General features: G+C 35.4%; 1 protein-coding gene across 2 annotated transcripts in view; it reads left to right on the top strand.

Annotated features, from left to right (window-relative positions):
* Positions 1-11179, top strand: part of ARHGEF28 (Rho guanine nucleotide exchange factor (GEF) 28) — a 328572-nt gene that overhangs the window by 261731 nt on the left and 55662 nt on the right. For both annotated transcript variants that reach the window (XM_011996705.1, XM_011996714.1), the window contains 5 exons: positions 202-342; positions 3123-3370; positions 6396-6518; positions 7695-7812; positions 9780-10034. In XM_011996705.1, coding sequence (XP_011852095.1) covers positions 202-342; positions 3123-3370; positions 6396-6518; positions 7695-7812; positions 9780-10034 — 885 coding nt within the window. The remainder of the gene's footprint in view (positions 1-201; positions 343-3122; positions 3371-6395; positions 6519-7694; positions 7813-9779; positions 10035-11179) is intronic.

Below are 11179 nucleotides of genomic sequence, written 5' to 3'. Positions count from 1 at the left end.
TCCAGCCTGTGCGACAGAGAGAGACTCTGTCTCAAAAAAAAAAAAAAAAAAAAAGTGTTTCACTCCATGTTAATATGTTTTGGTTTAATAGTTTCCATGTTCATAGCAGATTTATTTAGGGTGAGGAATCCGTAGACTTACGAAGGTGTATTTGTGCTGCGTTATTATACTTCTGGCTTTTCTTTTCTAAACACACGTTAGATGTTGTGGATTCTTCTCTGTGGAGTGACCTCAGCAGTGATGCCCAGGAGTTTGAAGCAGAATCTTGGAGTCTTGTGGTGGATCCCTCATTTTGTAATAGGCAGGAGAAGGATGTCATCAAAAGACAGGATGTCATTTTTGGTAAGCATTTCAAATATGCTTTTTGGGTTGAAGCAGTATGGTGCAGAGAAAAGAACATGGAATTTGCAACTGTACAGAGTTGGGTAGAATCCCAGTTCTATCATTTTCTGTTTACCTGATCACAGACAAATTATTTAAATCACCTCAACCTTAGTTTCTCCATCTGTAAAAAGAGGATAATATTAATAGCAAAAACCGCAATCAGTTTTGCAATAACCTAATAATACTCAGGTTTTAAATACTGTTTTGAGATTGCAATGAGGTATAATATGTATTTGGCACAGAGCAAATGTTATTTCCCATATTCCTTTCAAGTTTACTTCGGTTTGGCCTATACTCTTACCTCTTCTATATAAGAACTGCAGTACACCTTCACATATTTTAATGTAGGGCTATTGCATATGGCCTTCCAGTTTGGCTGCATACACCAGCCATTCACAGAGACCAGGGGCAGTCCGACTAGCTGCACCTGGGTTAGGGCAGGGTTTGACTGTGTGCTGCCATCCTGAGTACAGAATTCAGCTGTGGTGAGACTGTATTTTGTCATGCTATTTGGGATGAAGGCATTCTGGATTGGGGAAAGTTAAATTGTAGACTAGGAAAAAAATGAAACTTTGAAAAATTTCAAGTACAAAGTAGATGCCAAAATGTGGTTCCAAGAAGATGCCCTACTTTAAAGATAACACTGGGTCTTTTCACTAATCCTGTGTATGCAAATATGGGCCCCGAAGTCCATAGGCAGTTAGGATACCTTGTCACCTGCCTCAGGTGGTGGTTATGGACATGAGGTGAGATGGTGTACGAGTGTGCTTAGAAATCTGTCAAGAGCTGTGTAGGTGTGAGTTACTTTGGAAAGGAAGATGCTGTCCCTTTTAGTATTTCTTAGGCAATTTATATTCTGTCAATTTTCTTCATTTACCTCTCAATTTCATATTATTGAAAATAATCTAACCCATTGGAATGAATTATTACATGGCATTTTGTGTCAGAAAGGCTTGTGTTCCTGGGCGAATTCTTTACCCTCTCTTCCTCACTGTTTCTCTTTTCAAAATGAGGAAAATCATTCCTATTTTCTGGGTCATAATGTATTAATGGGTTAAAAGATTAAATGAAATGATATAGGTAAGTGCTTAGCATAGAGTAGGCACTAAAAACATGATAGGAAATAATAATTCAAAGTTAGTGAATTTCTAATTAAAGAAATTTTTATTTTTGATAAAATATTAAAGCTATGTTTAGACTTGCTGACTCTCCATGGCTGATATTTAAGGTTCTTTCCCAAAACTTGCAGTAAGTTTGGAAATACTCATTAATGTGCAACTAGTACTTTTGGTGTACCTGTAAATTGTGAGTTGTTATTTTCTCTCCTGATGCGTTTTAAAAATTGAGGTATAATTCACCTGCTCAAAATTCACTCCTTTACAAGTACACAATCTAGTAGTTTTTAGTATATTCACAAAGTTGTGTAGCCATCAGGTCCTGTCTAATTTCAGAGCATCTTCATCACTTCAAAAATCCTGTACATGTTACCAGTCACTCCCCATTTACCCCTTCTGCCAGCCTCTGGCAAACACTAATCTACTTTCTGTCTCTACAGATTTGCCTATTCTAGACATTCTACATGAATGGTACAATATGCGGTCTTTTGTGGCTGACTTTTGTCACTTAGCATACTGTTTTTAAGGTTCATCCTAGTTGTAATACGTATGGGTACACCATTCCTTTTAATAGATGACAAATATTCTATTTTGTTTATCTAATCATCAGTTGATGGACATTTTGGGTTTTTCCACTTTTGGGGTCTTACTGTAGCTTTATGTTTAATCACTTGAGAAACTGCCAGACTGTTTCCCAAAGCAGCTATACCATTTTGCATTCCCACCAGCAATGTATGAGGGTTCCGGTTTCTCTGCCTCCTCACCAACAGTTGTTTATTGCTTTTTTATTATAATTATCCTAATGTGTGTGAAGTGATGTCTCATTTTGGTTTTGATTTGCATGTCCCCAATAGCTAATGGTGTTGAGCATCTTTTCATGTTCTTATTGGCCATTTGTATATCCTTTTGGAGAAACATCTGTTCAAATCCTTTGACTATTTTTGAATTGGTTATTTATTTATTTATATTGTTGAGTTACAAGATTTTTAAAAATATATATTCTGGATACAAGTTCCTTATCAGATAAATTATTTACAAATATTTTCTCCCATTCTGTGGGTTGCCTTTCCACTTTCTTGATGGTGTCCTTCAATTGATTGTGATGCATTGTTTTCCCCTGGAGAAAGTGGAATTTTAGAGACAGATTCTGCAATAGAAAGGACTTACGGTTTTCTGCATTGAAGACCTTTATTTAGTTCTATTCATTTCACCAAATTAATTGTGCTCTTGCTCAATGCAAAAACCAAACAAACAAAGAAAGGAAGAAAGGAAGCCAACAAACTAAGTTGTATTTTAAAGGGCATTCAGGTTGGAATAAGACCTAGTTCCTAGCTGAAGGTATCTAAAGATCCTAGCTAGTTATATTGTTGAGTTTCAGATACATTAGATTCTTGTATATTGGACCTGACATATATATCTTCTTTAATATCTGGATAAAAGAAAACGGTTTAATATTTTAGGGTGAATGAAATGTTTAAGGCTGACTTTTATATTGGAATATTATTGATATTCTTAAACATTTCTTTTTTATTTGTGTAACATATAGTGTTGAGTTACTAATTTAGTTTAATAGTGATACTTGCTTTTTAAAGCTTAAGGCTTATGTGTGCTCACACATTTCAGAGCTAATGCAAACAGAGATGCATCACATCCAGACCCTGTTCATCATGTCTGAGATCTTCAGGAAAGGCATGAAAGAGGAGCTTCAGCTGGACCACAGCACCGTGGATAAAATTTTCCCCTGTTTAGATGAGTTGCTTGAAATCCACAGGCTTTTCTTCTACAGTATGAAGGAACGAAGGCAGGAATCCTGTGCCGGCAGCGACAGGAATTTTGTGATCGACCGAATTGGAGATATTCTGGTACAACAGGTAAGAAAAGCTTAATGTCCTTGACCTTTATGATGTAAGTGGGGTTTGAATCAAAATCTGCCCTTTCATCAACAAGAGTAAAAAAATGTTATTTTGAAACATTCATAGTGACATTCTGAGGATGTGTTGACCATCATTAGCTCGTAAGTCCCAGTAAGGCAGGGGTTCTTGGCTATTTGATTACTGCTATATTTCAGCACCTGGAACAGTGCATGATACTATAAATATTTATTGAATGAGTGGGCCATTTAGGGGAAAAAATCAGGAATTCACCTGAATGTCACGTTTTACAGTGGTCTGCAACACTTGGAAAGGCAGGGAGCTCCATCTGCAGTTGCTTTAGCATGGCTTTCCCTAGGTAGATGCTAGAATGCCATCTTCTCCAAATGTACTGTTTTTTGAAGCTGTTTCGTCCTGTCATTTACAGCAATGGAATTCAGCTGTTGGTCTGTATGCAGAAAATGGGGGAGTTATGCTGAGTAGTATTCCATGCTATTGATGTGTCACCGTTTACTCATTCACTTATTGAAGGATATCTTCTTGTTTCCAGTTTTTAGCTTTCCAGTTTTTATTTAGTTATAAATAAAGCTGCTATGAACACTCATGTGCAGATTTTTGGTGCAAACCTAAGCTTTCATTTTTTCTGGGATAAATGCCCAGGAATGCAATTTCTGGGTTGTATGGGAGTTGTATGTTCAGTTTTGTAAGAAACTGCTAACTGTTTTCCAGAGTGGTTGTACCATTTTACACTCTCATCAACACTGTGCAAGTAATCCAGTTTCTCTACATCCTCACCAGCATCTGATATTGCCACTGTTTTTAATTTTGCCTATTTTAAGAGGTATAAAGTCACCTCATTATGGTTCAAGTTGCACTTCCCTCATGGCTAATGATATTAAATATCTTTTCATGTGCCTATTTGCCATCTGTATATCCCTTTCAGTGGAATTTCTGTTTATGTCTTTTGTTCATGTTCTAATTGGATTGTTTTCTTATTGATGAATATTAAGGTTTGTTTACATATTCTAGACATTAGTTCTTGTCAGATATGTGATTGACAAACTTTCTCCAAATCTGTAACTTGTCTTCTCATTTGCTAATTTTGATGAAGTCTACTTTATTAGTTTTTCCTCTTAATAATTGTGCTGTTGTTTCAAGTTTAAGGATTCTTTGTCTAGCCCTAGGTCTCAAACATTTTCTCCCATTTTTAAAAAAGGATTTACAGTTTTGGCTGGGCACATTGGTGCACGCCTGTAAAGCCCGGCACTTTGGGGGGCTGAGGTGGATGGATCACTTGAGCTTAAGAGTTTCAGACCAGCCTGGGCAACAGGATGAATCCCCGTCTCTACAAAAAATATAAAAATTAGCTGAGCGTGGTAATATGCACCTGTAGTCCCAGCTATTTGTGGGCTGAGGTAGGCAGATCTCTTGAGCCTGGGAGGTTGAGATTGCAGTGTGCCAAGGTCCTACCACTGCACTCCAGCCTGGGCATCAGAAGTGGCACCCTGTCTCAAAAAAAAAAAAAGTTTTACAGTTTGATGTTTTACATTTAAGTGTGTGTTGTATTTTGAGTTTTTTTTGGTGCAGGTTTTAAGACTTAGGTTAGGTTGAGGGTTTTTTTTTTTTTTTTTCTTTTTGTCTATGGATGTCCAGTTGCTCCAGGGCCATTCATTGAAAAGGCTGTTCTTCCTCTGTCTAATTGCTTTTCCACTTTTGTCAAAATCATGTGGGTATCTGGGTTCCTATTTTGTTTCACTGATCTATGGGTCTATCTTTCCATAGTGTTAATAACTGTAGCTATATAATCTTAGAAGACTGAGTCCTTCCACTTTATTATTTTTTCCAAAATTGTTTTAGCTATTCTAGTTCTTTTGCCTTTTCATATATATTCTAGAATAGTCTTATTTATATTTTTAAAAAGCATACTGGGATTTTGTTAAGAATTGTATTAAAACTGTCTATCAGTTTGGAGAACATTGACATCTTTACTATTTTGAGTCTTCTAATCCATGTACATCGTATAGCACTTCATTTATTTAGGTTTTTGTCATCTTTCACTGGCATTGTATAGTTTTTACTATATGAGTCATATATGTGTTTTGTTAGATTTGTACTCAAGTAATTTTTTGAATGATTGTAAGTAGTTTAAGAATTATCATTTGAGGTTTATTGGCCCCACACATTCATATAAGCAAAGACGAAAAGATAAGAGGTTGTGATGTAAATTTTAAGTGCTTTTAAGAGGATGGATGTGTTCTGGTTTCCATTACAATGCTCTTCAGTGTGTACATGTGCATGTAAGGCCATCACAGTCCAAAAAAATGGCTTTCAAGTCATTCAGCTAGTTCTCTTCACACCACTTTATGATTCTAAGTTGATTCCTATGTGGATTTTCTATAGGTGTTTTTCTACAGGTAAGGCTTATTGAAACATCCGGCTCACATCTCCACTTCTCTTCATTAGCCAATAAACAGGCAGTCTTATTATTCACTGGTCTCTTTCATCTTGGCTGATGATAGCCTGCTCTTGATCTACTTGTAATGTGTGAACAAAAAAGCAAAATTCCTTACTAAGGACTGAGTCTATGGACATGGTCATTAGCCAATGTAAATGCCAAATGAGTGATTTTTTTGGGGGGGAGGGTGTCAGACCTTCCTGAAGGCCCCCAAATGTTGCCATATACTTTTCTTTCGATCTATAAAAGTATTAAAACTATAAATTGAAATGATAAATTTGTATTAAAAACTAAGAAGAGAATAAAATATATCAAATGTTTTTTATTTGGCTATTTGATAATTATATTAGTTCAATATAATATCACATTATGTTGACCCTTACCACTCAACTTTCTTTTATTTTAATTTTAAAAATGTCTGAGGAGATAAGTGATTGTGTTCAGAAACTCTATGATGTTTATTTTTTTTATTTGCAAATACTCTTTTGAAATAGATGAAAATTGCATATTTTTTGTGTGTTTAGAACTTACTAAATTTACAAACCATTATTGAAATGCTATTCTTCCCAGTTTTCAGAAGAAAATGCAAGTAAAATGAAGAAAATATATGGAGAATTCTGTAGCCATCATAAAGAAGCTGTTAACCTCTTTAAAGAACTCCAGCAGAATAAAAAGTTTCAGAATTTTATTAAGGCAAGTATTTTAAAAGTTTATTACAAAGTGATAAATCAGCATGGAGAAATAGTTTATGCTTGTTTCTTAATGATTTAAACAAATTTCATAGCTAGATGATGCTTTTCAGGGGAAGAAGGGAGGTGGAAGGTTTGTGGCAAAGATGTAAAGTCTCTTTTTCTGAAGACTCAAATGATATTGCCCCCAAATCATTTCCTTTTGTATATTTGTGAGGTCATGTCTTCCAACCATCTGAGAATATTTGTAACACACTAGGAAGCTGTTTTATGCCCTGACAAGTTATATATCAGAAAAATCAAAGTGAAAATAAACACAGAATCTACTCCACTTCTGAATTAGCTTGAAGTAGATTCATGACATCATATAATTTCATCTGTAATATTTTTCTCCAGATGAAAAACTTAAAAATTATGACATTATTATACAAATAAACTAACCATAATTTTTGATATCTTAAAATTTCACTGATTATCTCATAAAATTGGATTACTTAAATCAGGATCTGACCAAGGTTCACACATTGTATGAGGTGGTTATATCTCTTAAATCTCTTTTAATTTGAATGTTATCCCACCCTTTTTTTCTTCTGCTGATTTATTTGTTGAAGAAATTTGTCTTATAAAGTTTCCTGGATTCTAAATTTTTATCTGCCATGTTAAGAATGCTACCAGATTTTCTCCCTTTTTTCCCACATAAATATGTATTGAGGACTTGAATGCTATGAGGAATACTTTGATATTTTTAGAAAAAAAGTTGTCCTGATTCGAGGGAACTCTAAGGGCTGTAATGAATAACAGCAAATGTGAAGGAAGACCTGTTGGGAAAACAAATGGTAAACTGCAAACTGATGTTCAAAGTCTGACTTTGATTTCTGATTATTTTTCAAAAATTTCGCTATTTATAAATCAAGACACTTAGAAGTATTGGAACTTCTTTTGGAATTAACTACAAATACATCAGAGTAACTTGAAACTTCTTAAAATCTTGGAGAGTTGGGGTATTAAAATTTATGACAAAGTATACAATTTAAATTAGTGATAATGCATCATTTTGATAACAATGAATGTTAAGTCTGCATAAAATTGTACTCTTGCAGATTCTGTATATTGTTAAATTCACACCTGAAAAGTAAAGACAGGTAGAATTTGTGTATATAAAATGTATATATTTTTTAAGCTCCGAAATAGTAATCTTTTGGCTCGACGCCGAGGAATTCCAGAATGCATTCTGTTGGTCACTCAGCGTATTACAAAATACCCTGTCTTGGTGGAAAGGATATTGCAGTACACAAAGGGTAAGTTGTGATTTGTGGGATAAACATTTGCCCCTCTTATTAGTTTTAAACATAGCTGAGGTGTTCTAAACAGGCATAAATGTTTGTGGTCTCTGATTCATAAAGAGTTTCATGATGGAGAAACTGTTGTTAAAGCCTTAGAATTTGGATTCATTTTTAGAAATTATCTTTTATATTGCAGCATGGATAATAGTCTGAATTTCTACAGGTAGCTCAAACCAAGCTGGCTTCTTCTTACTTTGAACCTGCGTTTCCCCTCTTTATTTTCCCCACCACTGGGCTTTCTTACTACCTCCTCTTCCTTGTTTTCCTATTACCTTCACAACAGTCTGATGAAACATGCTGTTGATCCTATCATGAAATATCAACTCTCCCAAGCAATCAGTTACTAAGTTGAGAGGGATTATAAGAAGGATCTATTTTTGACCCTGTCAATTCATCAAGTTCCAGGGAGTAACATATGGGCATCTTTTAAGAAGCTATGAATGCACATGGCTGGTCTGTAAGCTCCTTGTGGGATCTATAAGACCTGTGTCTGTCTGGTTTACAGCTGGATCTTCAATGTCTAGTGCAATGGCTGGTACAGACTAGATGATCAATAAATAAAAACATCAATGCCATGAATGAATAAATAAAATGGTCTAATCCTCAAGCTAACATATTGATCTTGAGTAAAGGTTATTATTAGGGTGGTAGCGTGTTATGTTACAAAGGGCTTGGGTTTGGAATTTTGTACACTCGCGTTGCATTGTATATACTCAGCTCTGCCACTCATTCACTGGGCAAATTATTAACTGAGCTTCAGTTATCTCCACTACAAAATGACATGAAACATTACCTTTCAGTTCCAGTTGCCTCAATAAACATCAACTAAGTGGTCTTTATCACCAAATATACTTTTATATGGAGTTTCAGGAGGCTGCTGCAGAAACTCCTTCAGAGTATTTTCATAAGATAATCTAGAGACAAGAGCAGGTAGCCAGTATTTTAAAGAATAACAACTGAAATCAATAATTATTTGCTTTTGGTATGAGCATGGCTGATTTATCTATTAGCACAGCACTTGGTAAAAGAAAATATTTTCCATCAGAAAATATTTGAATGAAAGAAAAAATGAATTTTTTTCTTCTGATGGTAAAAGAAATTAAAATATTTAATTTTAAAGAAAATGATCAAAGAAAATGGTTTAATTATAGTAGTAATATATTCAGATTTATGCTAATGCAGTTATAAAGTATGATTTTGAATATTATTTTATGGAGGAAGGGATCAAGGAATATAAGTGATTCTGAGGCTTGTTCATATCACCGTGTGACTCTGAGAGTATTACTGGCTTGGCCCCACAGCTGGCTTAAGTTTTAAGAAACTTGGCTTGAGGATTATTGATTACCCATGTCTAAGAAGGTAGAAGGAAGGCCTAAGTTAGTATATAACACATTTCCTGCCCTAGGGGGAAGCTCAGACTCATCCCTAGAATTCAGACATCTTACTGTCAGCTGAAGCACATTTAATAATACAAACCTTTCATAATAAAATATTTTAACATCTTTTTGGTGGGGGGGAGGTACAGAGTGATATTATAGGATTTAATTATTATTATTATTATTATTATTTTTGAGACAGAGTCTTGCTCTGTCTCGTAGGCTGGAATGCAGTGGTACAATTTTGGCTCCCTGCAACCTCTACCTCCCAGGCTCAAACTATCCTCCCACCTCAGCCTCTTGAGTAGCTGGACAAAAGGCTCACACCACTATGCCTGGCTAATTTTTGTATCTTTTTTGGTAGAGACAGGGTTTTGCCATGTTGCCCAGGCTAGGGATTTAAGTTTCATCCAACATTTTTCTTATGGGGTTTTTATTGTTTAGGTAATGTATTTAACTATATTTTTAAACTAAAGAAAAAATTGTCTTCCTTAGTACTCTGGTTTATTTATATAATATTTTTTTTGTTTCTTTTTCCCCACACAGAAAGAACCGAAGAACATAAGGACTTATGCAAAGCTCTTTGCTTAATTAAAGACATGATTGCAACAGTGGATTTAAAAGTCAATGAATATGAGAAAAACCAAAAATGGCTTGAGATCCTAAATAAGATTGAAAACAAAACATACACGAAGCTCAAAAATGGACATGTGTTTAGGAAGCAGGCACTGATGAGTGAAGAAAGGACTCTGTTATATGATGGCCTTGTTTACTGGAAAACTGCTACAGGTCGTTTCAAAGGTACTGTGGCTCGACCATACCAATTTCTCCCTTCATACACATTATTCATTTAACAGAGGACAGATTTTCAAAAGAAAAACAGTTCAGAATTGCAGGTACACATGCGCAAACCCCAAGTCAGTTGAAAGATTGATTTGTGAATTTCAGTAGGTAAATCTGGCCAATGATACAAATCTTTGGTGGAAGTTTGTTGCCCAAGCTAAAACCTTTATACATATTTTATGAATTTGCAAGTTTGTGATGTCTGAAATCAAAGGAACTGAGAGTTCTGCTAATTGTTGGCACAGAACAATTATTCTGGTAACTGTGGTGTGTTGAAAGCAAGGCAGTACACCTACACACCTAGGGTCTGTTGTGTGTCAACACTGCCTAGGGCTGTCAGACCATGGAGGGGAGAAACAAAAAGAACTCTGAATGTCATCTTTGTTACTGACTAATAGAATACATCCACACACCTGCTGACACTGGTTTAAGCTCTTCCTCAGTGCTACTGTTTGCTAACTGGCACGAACTTGACTCTGTTCAGGAGTCTAAAGCAGATAATTCCATTTCTTAAGGACTCATTATTAGCTATCACACTGCCTAACCCAGGCTTTCTCACCCTGGCCACACACTAGAATCACCTCTGGAGCTTAAAAACATTGCGAATGCTCATGTCTCCTCCCAGAGATTCTGATTTTATCGCTGTGAGGATGAAACCAAAACCCATGGGATGTTTAAAGGCTCCCCAAGTGAGTCTACTATGCAGCCAGGCCTAAGAACCACTGTTTCTAACAGTTGGTCTTAATAACATCCATAGGTAGGCAGTGAGAAGAAGAGGTTGTTAAATTCTAGCTAGTCAAAAATTATTACCCATTGGAGGATGATCAAGTTTTGATGGAGGTTGCAACTAATATCTGAAATGGGATTTGTTGATCAACAACTAGCAATGTTGTATTGAAAAAAATATTAACCACAACCTGTAGATTCTATTGCTCGAAGTCATTTGCTCTTTATCTGTTTAGTAGAATCAGTTTGGTAACTTTGTGTTAGACTATTCAGTGGATGCAATGAAGATGACTTCTTGTGAACAATTTGTAAGGGAAGTACGGAATCCTAAATCTTGCTTAGATCTAGATGAAACAAAATAGCAGGCGTATATAATT

Source organism: Mandrillus leucophaeus, unplaced genomic scaffold (assembly GCF_000951045.1).
Source record: "Mandrillus leucophaeus isolate KB7577 unplaced genomic scaffold, Mleu.le_1.0 Scaffold114, whole genome shotgun sequence".
NCBI lineage: Eukaryota > Metazoa > Chordata > Mammalia > Primates > Cercopithecidae > Mandrillus > Mandrillus leucophaeus.
This window is presented reverse-complemented; position numbering and strand designations above follow the sequence as displayed.